General features: G+C 42.4%; 1 protein-coding gene across 2 annotated transcripts in view; it reads left to right on the top strand.

Moving 5' to 3' along the window:
* SMCHD1 (structural maintenance of chromosomes flexible hinge domain containing 1) overlaps positions 1-18,475 on the top strand; it is a 3,133,956-nt gene that overhangs the window by 3,094,484 nt on the left and 20,997 nt on the right. The window contains exon 48 of one of the 2 annotated variants that reach the window (XM_069620860.1): positions 98-157. The exons of the other annotated variant lie outside the window; for it this stretch is intronic. Within the exon in view, the coding sequence (XP_069476961.1) occupies positions 98-134 (37 nt within the window). The 3' untranslated portion in view covers positions 135-157. The remainder of the gene's footprint in view (positions 1-97; positions 158-18,475) is intronic. 2 annotated transcript variants of the gene reach the window in all.

Raw genomic sequence — 18,475 nt, 5'->3', positions numbered from 1 at the left:
ATGTGCCATTGTTGAAGGGGTGGAGGGCATATTCAATCAAAATGAGAAAGGGGAGACTGTGCTTTTGGGCTTACTGCTATTTTTGTGTTTTTTCCAGGCGAGTAGGGAGGAGAGGTAAAAGGAAGGCGCGATAACCTCTGAAGTCAACCTAACTGCGGTAAGATCTTTGTGCACGAACAGCCCCTACACTTGCCACAATGAACTGCCCTGAAGGTGGCGTTTGGTGCCACATTAAACATAAATAGAAAAGAGCTAGAACAGAGCTTTCTTTAAAACCCCATAGTTGGAAGAAAGTGGTAATAGTAATATTAATGCATGTAAATTGATTATTTCCCCTAGAAAATGAATGTAAGATAGGAAGTTTGTGCTAGATGCTCTAGTGGACACATCTTGCCTATAAGAAGTGAATATTTTTGTCAAGGACGAACAGAGAATGAAACAAAGGACCATCCCCATATTTCAGTCTGCTGCCCCCATTTTATGTGGCTATCATAGTGCACAAGGATCTTCCCCTTGTTGTTAAAGTTCAAATGAAAGTCATGAAAAGTGAATATGTAATTATAAAGTGATATGGGTCAGCACCAAAACACAGTGAAGAAAATGCATATGGTAAAAACTCAAGAGCAATTGCCCAGTGACTCAATACAACTTTCAAGTAAACAATCACAGCAGTTTCTTCACTGAGCTTGTGGCAGAGATGGAAATGAAATTACATATCTTGTGGCTTCCCGCAAATAGAAAGAAACCGAGGAACACCTTCTGCAGATGTGTAGTTATTACTAATGCTTCTTTAAGACATGGCACGGTTGCAAAAACATTACTCTATATTTCAAAAGTAAAGAAAACAATAATGAGGAATATCAGGATAAAGGAATTTAGAAAGCAAAAATCAATGTTTAAAAACATCATTGTCTTAATTGTCAAACTTGGTGAGTCAACACAGGAGTACAGATTGTACTAGTTCATATATGCCGAACATGTGTAATTTTTTTTTTCAATTGTTCATGCATACTTTTCTGTACAAGTCCGAGTACAATCCTCTCATATAATTCAAATCTGGATGACGTTTGAGGTTAGATCAAGCTTAAAAAGTCCAATACCTTTGATCCTATGGCTGTGTTTGAACCTGGGGTTCATTGGTTGCCATGTTGGATAGTGTGAGTTTAGCTGTTTAATCCAGATTTGTAGGCCGCAATTTTAGGTGCGATTGTTGGTATTGTATAGAACATTACATACTACAATCCATTTCTTTACAGTACATTCTTTTTGAAGATTTTATTCCTTAAGTACTTGTCTGTATTGGCCAAGTGTATATCCTGAAATGATTTCCATTGTTACCAAAAATGTTATATTTGTGCTGTTATGTGAATAAATGTATTTATTTGTATTTATTGCATTGTCTGTCTTATATAGATGTACTATGATGTGACTGTTCCATTTGCAGCGCCTATGTCAGGTTGTTGTTTATGTATTTAAAATTATAATACTGTCTCCTGCTTCATTTGCTGTATTTGGAGGACTTGGTACATTTTTGTTTAATCCCTACATGTACAGTACTTGCCATCAACATTTGTAATTTCGGCTTAGACATGATGTGCCCTTTGCTGCGATAGGTCTGGCTGTATATCGCTAGGAGCACCCTTACTTTCTTTGTTGCCTTCCCTGCTAATCTTCCAGCAACAACAGAAGGAAAAACAACCTCATCATGGAACAGTTATATATACCACAGTACTAAATTAATGTATAACTATTTTTTACATTGTTTTGAAGTGGTGTTTTTAAAATGTTTTAAGAGAGCAACTCTCAATTGTTTTAATTATCTGGATTGTGTAAACAAATATTAGAAAGCACTACAGTTCCTGTCTTGTTAATTAACACGTGACTACACTCTGTTCTCATTTACAAAATGTTTCTTTACATTTGCGAATGACCAAGAAAAGCAGAATTGTGATTCAGAAATGGAGGTCAGCTATGGTTTTCCTTTCTGATTTCTCTGTGCTCAATATTGGGATAACTGTACTCGTGATGAGGGGCACTGTAAATTTGCTGTTCTATACTCGATCAAAGCTTCAATTTTTCAAAAGAGTTTTTCTTGGTGGAATTGCTCACAGAGACCAGCATTTCCAGTGAGTTAAAATAACTATGCACCCCTCATCTATGTTGGTTTGTTTATTTTGTTTTTATAGCGCCTTACTGTGATGCTGGAAATGCATCAGAGGGACAGGGCCTCCGTATCCTTGTCCTTTACTGCTTTTTTATCGTGTGTTCTGTCGTGTTTTCCGCGCAGGAGTTCATGTGAGTGGTGCAGCTCTCTTTTGGTTTGGTGAACAGACCCATGGGATACCCTTATGGCACCCATGGGAGGGGGTACAACCCTGTGCCTTTAGTGTATGTTTTTGGGCACCTGTGTGTGGCCCACAGAGCAGGGTACGGGCTGGTGGCAGCTCCGTGCTGAATTGACTGGTGCCCTGAGCGTCCTCCATTTTGGGATGCCCAGGCCCTGTCATTGGAATCGGTTGATTCCTGATGGAGACAAGATGGCCCCCGTGGCCTCTTGCATTCCATCGCATGTTACCTTGATCTTCCCGAAGTCCCGCGAAGCCCTGACTCGGTCCCTTCCCCCTGACTGGCTGTTGGGTGGAAGTTTCATATGGTAGTGTGGGGAAGTGCTGACCAGACTGGCTGGAGCCTTCCCAACAACTGTATGTTGTGGGTACGCCTGTGGGTGGGACCTGGGTGAATGGAGTGTGGAACGAATATGCATTCTGTGTTGTGGATGTCTAGTATCTGGTGTTTGACACAATGACTGAGACAGCCTTGCCCGGAACTGGTATGAATGCAGTGTGGAGTGTTGAATGGCTGGGTTCTTGTCCCAATACACATAACTTGTTGTGAGTTTCTGGAGAGAAGGGAATGGCCTGAAAGCACTGTGTGCCTGATTGGCTGCCTGCCTTCATGAATGCCCTTCGCCGTGATTGGATGCTTGAGTATGACCCAGCGGAATGAATGGGAGATCGACAGTATATCTGGGGACCTCTACCTGCTAGGAATCATGTTCAGAAGCTGAAGTCCACTACGACGAGTAACTGGATTAACTGAATCTTGACCTTGAAGCCCTGCTGGACGAGAAGAATTGCATTTGCTCTCCTTCACAATCTGAAAGCTGCTGGACCTTCGACAGGCTGCCGAGACGGGGACTGCTGCAGAATCCCAAGGAGAAACGCCCGGACTGTTGTCCGCCACTGTCGACAACCGCTGTCGCTGACCGGAGCCGCCATGCTCCTGTTTGCCTAAGAACTTTCTAATCCAAGGACGCTCTCGTCCCCATCGTCGCCGCTGTATCCTGCTGGAGAAGGCCTGACCGTCGACGTGCCGAGGAGCATCCGCCGGTGGGTTTCCCGCCACCCAAAGACCACAGAGATGCCGACGACTTGACGCCCTTACTGGGCCACAGTTCTTCAAACTCTTTGCGGTCCAAGACTATCGACACCGAGGTGCCCCGCACGCCTCTTCCTTGCTGGACGTTTACGCTTCCCCGTCAACTAGCACTGCTAGGAACGAAGCTGCCACTTCACCGTCTTAGCTCAACCTGTTCTCCGTCAGACGTTCGACGACCCGTGACTCCTGCCTTAAAGGGAGGGCACACAAGAAGTGCCGTCCATTCCCCGACGAGGAACGCTACAACGCCAGGTACTTTGGGGTTGCAGAACTATTGGGAAGTCTCTTGTGAACAATATATGGACTGGGCTTGTATCTTTATTCTACAGGTTGCCCAGGTGGGGGGGATCTCCACACAGAGCTGTGTTTAACAGTAGTGACCAGAATTTCTGCCAATTGTTCGTATCGACTGCCTTCCTCATTTCTCTACTGCTGGTTTCCTCTTTATTTGATCTGTGTGACATTCTCACAGTATGCACTTTAATGAGATCTGATAATATTGTGGTACCACGTAGAACTATATATTTGCCATTATATATAACCGAGTACAAAGTGCGTTATCGTGATATTATATATAAACTTGAATATTAATGATATAAAGACTGTGTTTTAACCAATACAGTGTGCGGACATCCCTTCGTGGGTGCTTGGGGACTACACTGTACTTAAGAACCAGCCTGCATCACCTCCTGAGAAACTAGGCCTTGATTGCTCGACCACGTACCAATAATAGAGAATCTTGGCTGGGGTCCTCTGTGCCTCTCCTCTAAGTACAGACACCCCCCTCCAGCGTCTTTACACTTACGCCAAGGCACATCACTTTACAATAATTAATGTAATGGAACAGTAGAAAAAAAGTGACAGTAATTAACAGGATATTACTTAATTTCCCTCACTGCACTTTTTAAAATCCATTTGGAATAAACTCCCTAACAATTCCTTCTATGAAACCAGTATGGGTGACGTCTTCCTCGGGTTCAACAAACGCAGTTTCATCAGATCTAACCCCACTACCGTTTATAGCTGGTACTCCTCTAACTTCAAATATATCAAACAATTACTCCAAAATTCTGTGGAAATCCCCTTTGCTCAGCTTTGTTCACAATACAATATTCCTGATTCTGATCTTCCCTTTCACACATCCCTCCTCAAATCAATAACTAAGTCTCTGCCCTCACTGACCCAAAAATCTCCTACCCCACTTCTGACTTTTTTAACCAGCAATCCTTCCATTAAAGCAGCCAAATTGTATGCATTCCTAAATTATCCACCTTCTACCAATCTATTAAACTCTAGTATTATCAGACAATGGGAAACTGATTGGAACTTTCAGCCTACCTCCGATTTATGGACCCAAATTTGGAAAATGTGTCATTCTACTTCTATACCTGCCAATCTTACTCAAACCTATTTATTCATTTTACACCGTGCTTCCCTTATACCCCTGCGAATTGCCAAAGTCACAAATACTTCACCTAACACTTGCTAGTCTTGTCATGAACCAAATGCAGATTTTTTTTCATCTAATTTTTAATTGTGAATATGTTTATGCTTTTTGGACAAAGTTCTGGTCACGCCTGCAAATGATCTTTCATTTCACAGAACCTTGGTCTCTCTCTAATCTTATGATTGGTTCTATTGTTAACCCGATTATACGACAAATTGAATCACCTACGTTATTTAATGTATTCATAAGTATTGCTTTTCATAACATTACTTGTAACTGGAAGAATACATCTAATGTATCTTATAATATATTTGCTCTACTCATCGGATTGAAAAATGTCATGCATTCTCTATTGACTGCTTATACACATTTTTTAAAAAATGGAATGTTTGTTCAGTATTTTAACAATCCTGATTAAGCTTCATCAATTTTTAATCACTGATGCCCTTTTTTCTATTCCTTTCCTAGTTTCTTCTTTCGTATTTTGTTTGTCTCAGTACCTACTTAATCAAATAATTGTTTTAAACTTATTTTATTAACTTGACTTATCAATCTTCCTAAGTATATTGCTTCAAGAGAGTATAATTGTTAAATTGTTAAAATTCTAAAATATATTTACCATATATTGTTATTAACCTGTTTATACATTCACCTAACAAAAATTAGAACTCATTAAGGCTAGAGTTCTGTATAAACAATAGGGAATCGTCAAATGGGAGATGATTTTAAACAAATGTACTCTGAATTTGTTGTTACTTTCCATCTTAAAACTTAAAAAATCTCTGGCCATCTTTGAAATCTAAATCTCAGAAATATTGGAAAATCTATCCAATATCCAGGAGAGCATTGGGGTCATACATTAAAGGAATTAAATTAAATCATTGACACTCACAAAAAACTGTTGAAGACTAAACTCAGCTTGATGTTGTATATACCTGAATGGATAAGTTACCTGAAGCCAGGCAAAACAAATTCTTAAAAAAACAAACCTACATTTCAGACCATGGAGAGGGGTATGTTGGACACACAAGGACAAACAATCACTAGAGAAACACCATCTGTGCTGGTGTGCATTGAACATCACAAGTAAAAGTACCAAATCTACATGTTTTTTAGACCCCACCCAAGAAAAAACATGCGGAGGAGGAAAACAAAAGAGAAAAAATGGTAACCAGAGCTGTTAGAAAATCATTGCATTAATACGCTTATGCAGGGGATGTCTGGTTGAAACAGACATTTCTCCTCTACAAAAAGAATTATCATTTTCGATAAGTGATTTTTGCATACAATTGAAAATAAAACAATTTTATGGAAAATAAGACGTATATTCACTTTGAACCTCAACCACCTGCTATGGAACCACAATATAATTTCAAAGAATTCCAACTAAATGCAGCTTTTCACCTACAATCACTAATAAAGCTCTTAGTGTTTTCTTTCAACAGTCGAGAAAGAAGGTACTGCATTGTCATTTTAGAATTCCTATATCACTGTTCAGAACCAAATTGATCAAAGACTGAGAAGCTGGTGTTAGAAGGTTTACAGCAAGCTCCAACGATCATAATCAACTCCACTGACAAAGGCTTGAACCATCATGCTGAAATCTGAGGCATTATCATCAGACCCCACAACAAACATTATTTCTGCAGTAGATCATCTTATTCAATATGCAGTACTCCAGAATTGTATCTCTTTCCAGATTGTGTGTTTCTCAAAAGTGGTGTTTCTAGCTACTCCTGTGCTATACATTTTACATAAAGGTCACAAACACCAGGTTGAACCATAACATCTCTAAATAAGTGTGTTAGAACGAAATCCCAATACATTGATACTTTTTGGCAAGATTGGATTACCAGAGATGAATACTTCATATTACATATTAAAAATGCAATAACTTTGCCGATAAACACATGCAGAATCCTTAGAAGAAACTAAACCTGGGCAAAAAAAGACTACATACGGAGTGCAGAGCGAAACAAAATGCTGCGGCGTGACCGTCTGAAAGCCGGCCCAGAGCACCAGCTGGGGAGACAAAGCTTCTCTGCCTTTGCTGAGAGGAGAGCGGTTGGAATTTCCTAGGTCCAGCGACCCAGCAACTCCATTCGAGGCAGTAGGTGGGTGAACCGATTGCTACAGGTCGGTTCAAAGCACGATCCCTTGGGATGGGAGTGGCACCGCAGACCAATACAGGAGGTAGCCAGAGGCAGCAACGACACAATCTGGGATCATTGGAAGGCACATAGCCTTCGCAGAGCTGTGGAGAGTTGTGCAGATCCTGGGAGCTTGCCACATGTCCCGACAATACTGTTGGGAAACAGCTTATCTGAGGATAGGTGTGCTTCATTGCAGGAAGTGCAACACCCTGTGCCACACTGCGAGCGCAGAGTGTGAGAGGCCCACATTCCGGGGAAACACTGATGTACGACCACATTGGCCCCACAATCCGCTTTAACAGTACTATGTTAGAAAAATAAAAGCAAAAATTATGAATCAGTAAAAAAGGCACTGGATCCACAGACATTGACCCCCATATGAAGCGGGCATTCTCAAAACACATAACCCAACACATGAGGGTCACAACAGCTCTGTGCGAAACCTAGTATTTAACCAACAACTCCTTTTTGAAACTGAAGCTTCAGAACAAACCTATTGAACATTGCTCGGGTGTTAGAGGGTATCTGCATAGATTACAAAACTATGCAATTGCATGGTAGAAGCATAGAAACAAGTAAATAATGCTCAAGACCACATCTCAGACTTAGAAGTATAAATTGGACGCCTACAAACAGAAATGAAAAAAGTTACTGCAAAACATAAGGATTTGGAAGTGCGTTCCTGCGATAACAACATTAAAATTATTGGCCTTGCGGAATCAACCACAATTGACAAAATGGAACCTTGTATTGAAAAATGTTTGATTTCTATACTGGATAATGCCCCTATCGCTCAACGCGAGAGGGCCCATTGGACCTTGGGCCCAAAGCCACCAGCAGGAGCTCCAGCAAGACCAATAAGAGCCTGTATCTTTAACAATAAATACAGATAGAATATTGAAATCTGCCTTAGAGAAAGTTGAACTGAAATACAGTTCATCAATTAATCAGATGTTCCCAGATTTCACTCCTTTGGTAGTCCAGTTCCGGAATGAAGGAAAGCTTTTCAAGAAGCAATAAACATACTAAGAAAACAATGAGTTCAATATGCCATGGCATACCCAGTAAAATTGAGTTACAATGGTAAATCTTCACACTTCACCGACCCATCAGCAGCCCTATCGTTTGCTAAGAACCTTGTCATGAAGTACAGTGATGCTGACTCCCCCACTCAAAACGACTGAAGAGATTTGAAGAAGATATCATCCAAATTACCCTCTCATCGAACTGAAACAAAGGATATAAAAGATAATGCAACATATGTACCTGGGGTAAATGGGCCAAATTATCAAAACATGTTGTAAATTACTTGTGAGCTGCTGATGGCACCCAGATTCCCCCGTGCAGGTATTGCGACTGGCCCAGTGTTGTTAAAAGGTTGATGAGGATACTGCAAGTATGTTATGGCTTGTGGCTGAGGAAAAGGCTGGATAGTGTGAAAGGGGTTGTGGTTATTAAACATGTTAACTGATTTTCAAGGTGAAATAGTTCATACTAGTAGATATTTCATTTTGGCTTCACTTTCTATTTGGAACTTCACTGCCAGTGTCCATCTTGGATTAGTGACATCTCCAGCCGAAGGCCACAAGAGGCTCCTCTGGGAACACCAACCTGGAAGAATTTGCCACATCCCAGCAACACCAGGGACAATATCAGAGAGACCAACCACTGATGCACTAGGCGATCAGGTGACAAGAGCATGTGTCATCCCTCTGAACTTCCTAGGGGCGTCCAGCCAGGGGCTTCCCAGTTGGAGAAATGACTTACAGTAATGTTCTTTCTATGGATTCTTCTCCCGCAGATTCCTCATCAAATAGCTATCCCCTTTTTGCTTCAGCTGCTCGGGGCAAACTACGACAGGGGGCGTAGTGGACCTCAACTCAATCGTAGATCCTTCTTGACTCAGTGCTCGATCGTTGGCTCTGGACGTGACGTTGGGCGTTGTGTATATATATAGTGCGTCACTACGCCCGTACCTCAGTTCCCACCTTTTTTCCTCAGGCCAAGCCGCTGCAGAGTGAAATCAACAAGAAAAGAAGGGCCAACTAGCCAACAGAGGATTAGAAAAACAGTTATCCCAACTCGGATAAGCAGAACCTAAAAAAGGTTTTTTGAAAAAGAGAGAGCCATGCGGCTTGCTAGCAAGAAAAGCAACAGACCCAAGAAACAATTGCCGTCGCCCCCTATCAGGAAAACACAGACACCTACTGCCAATGCTTTCTCAGCAGGGATGCATTTGGAAGGGTGATGAGGAATCTGCAGGAGAAGAATCACTAGAAAGAAAATTACAGTAAGTAATTTCTCCTTCAATTAATTGCTTTTCACCCACAGGTTCCTCATCAGATAGACTCCCAAAGCAGTAGAAAAAACGAAAGTTGGAAGAAAGCTCTATAGCAGTAAATTCTGCATCACTGCCCTTCTGAAGCATGAGTCAGCCCGATGGGCTACGTCAAAGCTGTAATGCTTCATAAATGTGTGAAGGGAGGACTAGGTTGCAGCCCGAAAGATGTCCCGAAACGGTACTCCCCTTTGCAGAGCCACCAAGGTGGAGTCCCCTCTGTTAGAGTGCGCCTTGATGCCAGGAGGCAATTCCTTGTGTGCAGTATGTATTCCGAAATACACAATGTGATCCATTGTGAGATTGTCTGCTTCGAAACAGTTAGGCCTTTCCCGGAAATGGAGTAGGCTACAAACAACTGGTCTGTTTTTGTATATTATGACATTCTTGATAGATAGACGCTTGAAGCTCTCTTGGGGTCAACTGGTGAAAACGTTCCTCCTCCTTGGTGCAAAGGTGGATAGAACAGATGGAATTCTGACACCACCTTAGGCAAGAACCCTGCTCACACTTTGAGATACTTTTTCCCAGATAAAAACGAATATATGGTGGTTTGCAAGAGGGCCTGCAACTCGCTGACCCATCTGGCCAAAGTGATGGCAACTAGAAAGGCTGCTTTTAATGTCGGCATCCGCAAAGAACAATAATGTAATGGCTCAAACGGAGCGGCCATAAGAAAAGTGAGAACCAGGTTCAAATCCCATTCAGGGACAACAAAAGGGATAGGCGGAAACTTATTCACAAGGCCCTTCAGGAATTGGGCCATAACTGGGATCGTGAAGAAAGAACCTTGTTTCAGAGGCCTTTTGAACACAGACAAAGCTGCCAAGTATCCTTTGACTGTGGTGACCTGAAGAGGCCAATGACAGAAGGAACTCCATCACAGTAGTGGTGGAGCAAGAGATAGGGTCAATCTCGCGTTCCCTGCACCACGCCTCAAATCTTCTCCACCTGCACGCGTATATAGAGCGAAGCCAGCAACACCGGTTCCAGTCATCATATCTAATCCTCTCAAGAGTTATGCAGGTAGGTTGAGGGATTCAGATTTCGGGTGGATCACCCAACCTTCCAACTGGGTTGGGAGATGCGTGTGGCGAGGCAGCCAGAGAGGTGGGCAGATGGTCAAGTCCAGAAGATCCAAGTACAACATCCCACTCGCCCAGTGTGGGGCGATTAAGATCAAGGTCACTTGAAACCACCTGAAAACCCATGGAATTACGGGAATCTGAGGGAAAGCGTAGTGGAGAGGAAAGGTCCAGTCCACCAGAAATGCGTACCCTAATGCGCCGTTCGCTGGGATTTCCTTCAAGCAGAACAGTTTGCACTTCTGTTGGACTTCCATGGCAAACGGATCCACCACTGGGGTAACCCAGAGAGCGAGGACCTCCTCTAGGACTTTTTGGCACACTTCCCACTCGTGTGAGACCAAGCTCTGCCTGCTCAGAGCATCTGCCAAACCGTTCTCTGTCCCTTCCAGATGAACTGCCGAGATCTGGTTCCCCAATAGCCAGAACCAAAGTCGCATCGCCTCTCTGCAGAGGGTGAGGGAGTGCACGCCACCCTGCTTGTTCAGGTAATACTTGTCCCCTATGAGGAACCTCCTCTGCTTTCAAAGTATGAGCACATGAAAATAAGCGTCCTGAATATCTATGGCCACCAAAGTATACAATTGGTACAATAGCACAATTCTTTATATCCCATTCTATTATCATGATCTGATTTGCACCTGATGAAGGGAGAGATTCCCGAAACGCGTTGTGCAACATTTATTTTGAACATAAAAGAAGAATTTGAAAATCCAAGTTTATATCCTCATTTTCTACGACATTATCAAGAAACCTCAACACGCAACTTGTACTTCCATGAACTTTACATGGTTTTGAAATATTCTTGACTGATTTACTCAGTATTAAGGTGTGCAGGGGACGATCTATGGACACCAGCCAGTGCTGCAACTAGAGAGCATGGAGAATCTTGAGTTTATGGCCCTTGGAACGTGCATCTGTTACTGGATGGGATTATACCAGAATAACTTGAGTCCAAATAACCGGACAAACTCAAGAAGATGGCAAGTTTCTGTTTTATTAGCAATTATCTAAAACAGGGAGTTAAAACGAACATCAACGGATGTACGCGTATTCTCTGCGATTTCCACATGAAATCAAATGAAATGCTCTCTTCATGCGTCAGAATGATGTCACGCTACGTGGCAATAAGAAAAACGGTTCCTAGTGACTATTTCGAATGAAATGTTTTCGAATGCCATAATGTCGAAAACATTTCACCGAAAAAAATAAATGTGAATGTCTTTTTTTTTTAATTATTTTTTGTTTGCGATGGGGGACACAAGCCAAGACCCAGGGGCAAGTAGATAGGACATGAAGCTGCCCTACCACCCACTTAGCCCAACATCTCTCATCACCCATGCCTTCTGCCATGAAATTCTCTTTGTTCTTGGACTTGCAGAGTATTCTTGTCCTAGGAATGTAACGGGAGTGAGGGCACTCGCTATCATGTCTGGAACTCCAAGTGTAAGCCCTATTTTCAGCCTCGACTCACGTGACAAGAGACCACGATTCTGCAAGCTTTTAAATGTTTTGAATGAATTAAGACTTGGCTTCCTTTGTGTTCTTTCTTGCATCTTTCTGTGAGAGGATTCATCCTCAGCACACATGTTCCTCTTCAGCATACATAGCAGATCTCGACTTCTCCGTTCTTGACTTCAGGCCAGACAGCCTCCCAAAGCAGCTCCAACAACCTGCTATTCTACTGCGGCACAGCCTTTCATTTTCTCTCCATGGTGCTTTGGCTTAATTATTTCATGATACTAATGTCCAGTTTCTGCACAATGGCGGCTCCGCCTGCATTCTATTTACTACTTGTAGCTAGCCTATACAATGACTTGATCTATCTTGCGTTTCAGCGTATGTACATTAATCATACTTCTGATTTCTGCAGCACTTTTTAATGTGTAATCTTCTTTTACGCTTTTAAGGTTCACTTGATTCTTTACTTCGTTGTTTCTCCCCTAGGATTCATACATCGTCTTCGTTCAATATTTCAGGACTTTGTGCACACTTTCTTATGATGTCATCAGTCCATTTTCTTAACTCTTTCTCATATTCCTTCAGGAATCTCCTCCTGCAGGCTGTCATCAGCTTGAGGGTACATTCGATATGGTTGTCTTAATGGATACCTTTTTCCAAATACTCGCTGCAGTATTGGTACAATAGCCGCTGTTAGACAGGGCACGGTCTCATGTTTCCAATACAGGTGGGGTAGGGGGGTAAGATCTCCTGCAGATGTGTACGTATGCTCCTCTACATTCCACCCTCTGGTCGAGTCCTCAACCTCCTCCTCAAGTTTTCCTGCCACTTTGAATGTTCTCTTGAAGAGAGGTTTCTTTGGTATTTCCCTGCTGATGCACTTGACTGGGCCACGCACTGGTCACCTGTCACCCTCTGAGCCAGGGCAAAGGCTCCTGCATGTTCAGTTGCCCTTGCACTGCCTCTGGGCTCCCCAGCACTTAAGGGTCTGTATCTGCAACCCTACAGTCCCTTCTCTCTGCACTTATGAGCCACCCGCTCACTGCACTTGCAATTTAACTGCACTTCCCCATTCCACTCCCCCCCTGCACTTGCGCGATCTGAATGACACAAGGCCTAGTAAGATCGTTATTCTGTCTTCCTTTTGTTTTCCCCTCTTTGTCTTGTTGCGCCTAGAAACACTTGTGTACAGGCGCGTTATAAATGCCACATCATATCTATATCTTTGTTACCCTTTTCAGGGTGCCTGAATTTTTTATGTGTTTGACCACACTCCAGGTCATGTAATTGCATTCTCCACTTGGGGTACAAAAGACCCAACGTCCCACATCATTCTTATGATCTCTTGGATACAGGAATTTCGTTCTTCCGGTTCCACAATACTTGCTTTTATGTAGTGTCTGATGATATCTTCAGTCTGTGCGTTGTCATCTGTTTCATCCTTCACATCAATCATGATCTTCATTTACACTGCTTTCTTTGCTGTTTTCTGGCATTGTCCGATTATTACAAAAAGAAAGATATGTGGATGCACCCCAAAAAAGTTCAATTTAGGCATAGTAGTTACTCTATGGGCTTTCTTAAGGATTTCAAGGTGCGAGGGAGGAAAAGTAGATCTGGCACAGGTCTATTAATACAACTTTGTAAAGAAAAAAGAGGATCCAAAAATGTGGAACCCTCCCGTCACCTGCACACTGTTACTAATCCGTGATGAGACGGTTCAACAATTGTTTGTGTTAAGTTAGTGCTTTTCAATGAATGTGCATTATAAAAACGACATTTCAAACAATAACTTGATTAAAAAAAAGGCAGTTATTAATTATATTCAATAAATACTATTTTCTCATTTGTTTCTTGGATGCAGAAAACAAATACAAAGGAACAACGGATTGTGTAGATAAATAAAAATTCTAACTAAAATGGCTGACGCGTTTTGAGATTTCATCCTCTTCTTCAAGAGCCAAGATTTGAACTGAAAAGAAACAATCCATTTTATTTTAGAACTATACATCAAAATACGTTTTGTATTATCTCAATCCAACATCAGTAATTATCAAAAAGATTCACAACACCTAGTGAACAACATAATATTTAGGTTCATTTTGAAAGGAAATGGCAAAGAGTAGATCAACTATTATTGCTTTGTTGTTAACAAAAACTAGGAATGATATAACTCGGGGAGACCAGTGTCTGAACAAGAAAGATCCTTGTGGTTAACTGAAGTCACATATGTATATCACAAAAACATATCAGCAGAAAGATACTTATAATGACTAAAATGGCAAAAATGTATACTGCATAGATGACATGCAGTAACCCTCCCAACTGTGTAGGAATACCTAGGAGAAGCTCCGGGCTAATAATGTAAACGGATCAGTTCTGAAGTGAAGAGCAAGAAGCCCTATCGAGCAAAAATGAGTAAAGATACCTTAATGCTAATAAGATGTTGCTCCTTTGATCAATTTCAAGATAGCACTTAGACCAGCTCAAGTGTAGAAGCTTACAACCGATTCCCTTATTCACGCATAGCAGGCTCCTGTGGGTTTCAAAAATATATAGCTGCTTGTAAGAATGCCCGAATATCCAGACGTTAATAAAGTGTCTTTATATTTGCTTGTTAATTGGCATATAATTTATATTAATCTCACCTAGTGGAGCCAGTGATCTTATCCTGTCACGGGTGGAACCACTCCAGAGTAATGAGTTCCCAGTACGATGTAAAACTTTGTAAAACCAAGGGGTTATCTTCTTACAGGGGGCACATGCGCGAATACTGTGGATAAAAGTGAGATTTCCATAGTGGACCATTTTATTATGAATTAATGAAAAGCAACGCTTGAAGTACAAGAAAGATAGTTCAGAAATTATACATTCACCCTTGTTAATGGGTTAGTCGTTTAACATATGGCCGATTATTATCCTTATAACACAGAATCCAAACCTGTCATCACCAATATTGCTCCAAGGAACTTGAACACATTTGCCATCCAGTCAGGAGTACATGCAAACAGAGATGAGAACCAATCCTCATCTCCAATAGCCTCTGTCTCCGCCTCCATTTTCAGGTGCACTTCTGTCAACATAGTTATAGCATCCGTCAGAGTCCCGTTCTCACCGTCATGAGATGGTATGAAAGTACAGCAAGACGGCCTGACCTTGGCGCAAACACATCCTTCCATTATTGTACTCATGTTGAGGACATATCTGTTCTAGAGTGTCATTAACTTTATGACCCTCAACTCTTCCTTTATGGCGTTAAATCCTTTTATTGTGGCATTGATTGTCTGTAACGGCTCCCATCTGGTGATTTGCAACCATTTAGCATTCACTGCTGCTTGGAGTCGAGGCATAAATATAGATGTCATTATCATAGCAGTCTTGCTGAACAACTTGTGTTAATCCGGAATCTCATTGTAAGCTTCTATTGACTTAGCTGAGACATAGTTCTCTCTCTTTTCATCCGTCGGAGTGCAAGTGACATTCTTTTTCTCAGGTGCTCATCCACTTTTGGAAATCCCTCAACATTCAGGCAGCTCTGGGGAATCACCAAGGCTGGAGCATGGATAATTACCATGGAACACACTCCTCCCCAGTTCCTGGGCAACTTCATGTATGCTCTGGATCCACAGGCCCAATATCGATCCAGTAGGACAGCAGTCCCTCTCCTCATTCCTGGGATATCAATTATGTTCTTGCACTCTTTATTCCCTCCAACTCAGACTTTACCTTTGCTTTCGAAAGCACATTGTTGCATTAATCAATGGGACTACAGCCACTGGTCCTGCTTGATCATCCATCCATGTCAGCAGTTCTTGGCCCACGACTTTATGCACTCATCATTCGCTTTCTGCACCTCTTGCACTGTTTCCTTCTTCAGTAGATGAGCTGCACAGGACATCATCCCATCTTCCCATGATTTGGTCGTAATCACTCGTCCACAGATTGTGAATGCTCCCAACATCCAGGCATTCCAGTCTTTTCAGTTTTATCAGAGCAATTCATGCTCTTCATTTCTTCAATTATTACTTTGTCTTGTCTCATAGAAGGACACACAAGTATCTTGTCTGTCCATCTAGGCTCTTGTTCCATTTGCTTTGTCGTGATATAATCATCCTTGTATGGGAATGTCTGTCTTGATCGCCATCGCAGGGTTGCCCAGCTCCCTTGGAACTGTCCTCTGGTAGTACATGCTGCTTGAGGGCTGAGGCACTTTGCATCATGCTTCGGCATCTCTTTTGAAATGAATGTTCTTACTGTACTCAAGGCATAGGGGATGAGAGAGCAGACATAAAAGCTCTCATCAGATGCTCTCTTCCCCACCTTTTTCATATGTTTGTACCACATATTATTCCCCAAGTGAGTCGGAATATCAAGATAGGTATTTATCCCCTGGTTATCTTCTCCTGCATCCCTCTTATGTCGTTTGACATGCCCAAATACGTCAAAGAAATTATCATCATTTATACTCATAGTGCGAAAAGTTACAAGTCATGTTTTTAATTGAACCATCAGAATGATATTGACTAAGATATAAAAAGAAGAAAAGAATGCACATACATATGTATAGCGGGCATAAGAGTCTAGAAAAACATTTTGTGTGCCACGCCATTTCTTGTTGAATTACTAGTCTTCCTGCAACTAAATTTTCTTTTCCTGAATAATTTTTAATACATGTACACGAATAACATTCGTAGTTGCACAATCTGCTCAATTATTGCAATCAAATGCCACCTTATGATATGATATGATAGGTTATTTATAATGCGCTTAATACCCAAAGGTTTCTAAGCGCGGGCCACATGGATCTAACCTGTGTTGCTCCTTGTCTTGCTTCCAAGGCGAGCACGTTGCCTATGAGCTATCCTCCCGAGACAGATACAGTTATAAGAAACTGTTCTTTGGATCGTGGAGAAAAGTGAGAATATTAACATCTCTCCTAATGAGGGTGTAGGGTATGACTGAAGTATAAACACAAAAACTGAAATCAAAATCCTATGCGTGTCACTATCGACTGGTGTCATGTGTTATTCTGATCTTTGCTATTCTTTCCTTTAGGAGGCCATTGTGCCTTTCACATATCCTGTTTGCTTGTGGATGATAAGCAGAAGAAAACAAATGCTTTATGCTCAATAAAAGCCCTATTTGTTCAAACAGCTCATTGACGAAGCGTGGCCCATTATCTGACCTTAATACTTCGCACTGTGAGAAACTCATGGTGACCAAAAGGAGGACAGACACAAGTGATCACAGGTCAAGGGTGTTTATTGAGCCATGAAAATGGTATCCGGGTTGGAAAAACGCCTGATCTAAACCTAATTCTAAGATGGGGACAGGAGTCGACCATCAAATGAATAATTAGGCCGTCCTAGTGATGTCAAATCAAATTAAAAGGCCTATACTAAAAATAAACTTGCCAATTGCTTTCACTAAATACAAAGGGCCCGATTCATGGAATCTTGCGCAGAAAATGCAGTGGCATGGAGAAATGATTGCTTGGTACTCGTATTCATGGATTTCCCGAGGCATCAGTAACCGTGGCACAAGGAACATCAAGCTGCGCCAGTAACGCCCCCACGCACAGTAAAAAGCAAATGAAATGCCTAATACGGCCCTGGACCAGCATACAGCCCAGCTAGCGAAATCATGTGAAAACTCAGCACGATCCCCGGTCGGTCCTAAGATGTAGGAGTGCTCATCCGGCCGGGCGTGGGCACTCCTCCCTGGACAGGAAGTTAGTTAAGCTGGAGCGTTTCTCCCCAGATGGAGATCTCTTCACGCCATGGCCTCACGTGGGTTTTGTCTGGAGCTGCGGGGCGGCTCGGAGCTGATGTCGCAGCCTCAGCTTTTCAGTGGCTTTTCTCTGCTGTTCTGGGGGTTACACACTCCGCTCTTTCACCCCTGCGGTGTGCTTGACCGTGGCTATGTCGGGGAGAGCACAGTGTTCTGCAGGCAACTTCGGGGGCTATAATCCCTTTTGTGCGTAACTGGAGGGGAACAATGCGGATGTGCTAGCACATCGCTGCGCCCCTGGTGGCCGATCATTAAAACACTCTTAATTGTGCCTATGAAGGAAAACTTATATTGTACTGAGACGAAGAAAACCTCTGGAAGAATACAGAGCATGAACCAAACGGAGAGGAAGGACTTTGAGATTGCGCCGGGGAAGTCCCATGGCAGTGTAATAAAAGTTAGAGGCAGAGACACTGTGGGAGAGTGAACCCTCCGAGTTTCGAATCTGCTCCCAGAGGTACACTGAAGTGAACATGGACGCACGGCATCCGATGCCAAAGAGAAGCCCAAGTGCAGCTTCTGACATGTAGTGTTGGAAAGGAGAGGAGACGCGAGAAACCGAGGTGGATGCAAGGCGTCCTGATCCTGATTGAGAGATAAGTGGTGGCTTGGCCGCAAGCAAGTCGTGGTGTACCAGTGGGTATGTGAACCACACCGATTCCACTTCCTTTGATGCAACCCGAACTGGACCGACCGAAGAAGAAATGGAGAAACCATATGCGAGATCACAGAAGTTATGAGAAACCAACCTGACAAGCGAAAG

Source organism: Ambystoma mexicanum, chromosome 5q (genome assembly GCF_040938575.1).
Source record: "Ambystoma mexicanum isolate Mex_15411 chromosome 5q, UKY_AmexF1_1, whole genome shotgun sequence".
NCBI classification, from domain to species: Eukaryota; Metazoa; Chordata; class Amphibia; order Caudata; family Ambystomatidae; genus Ambystoma; species Ambystoma mexicanum.
Note: the sequence above shows the minus strand (reverse complement) of the source record. Positions and strands in the feature narration are given on the sequence as shown.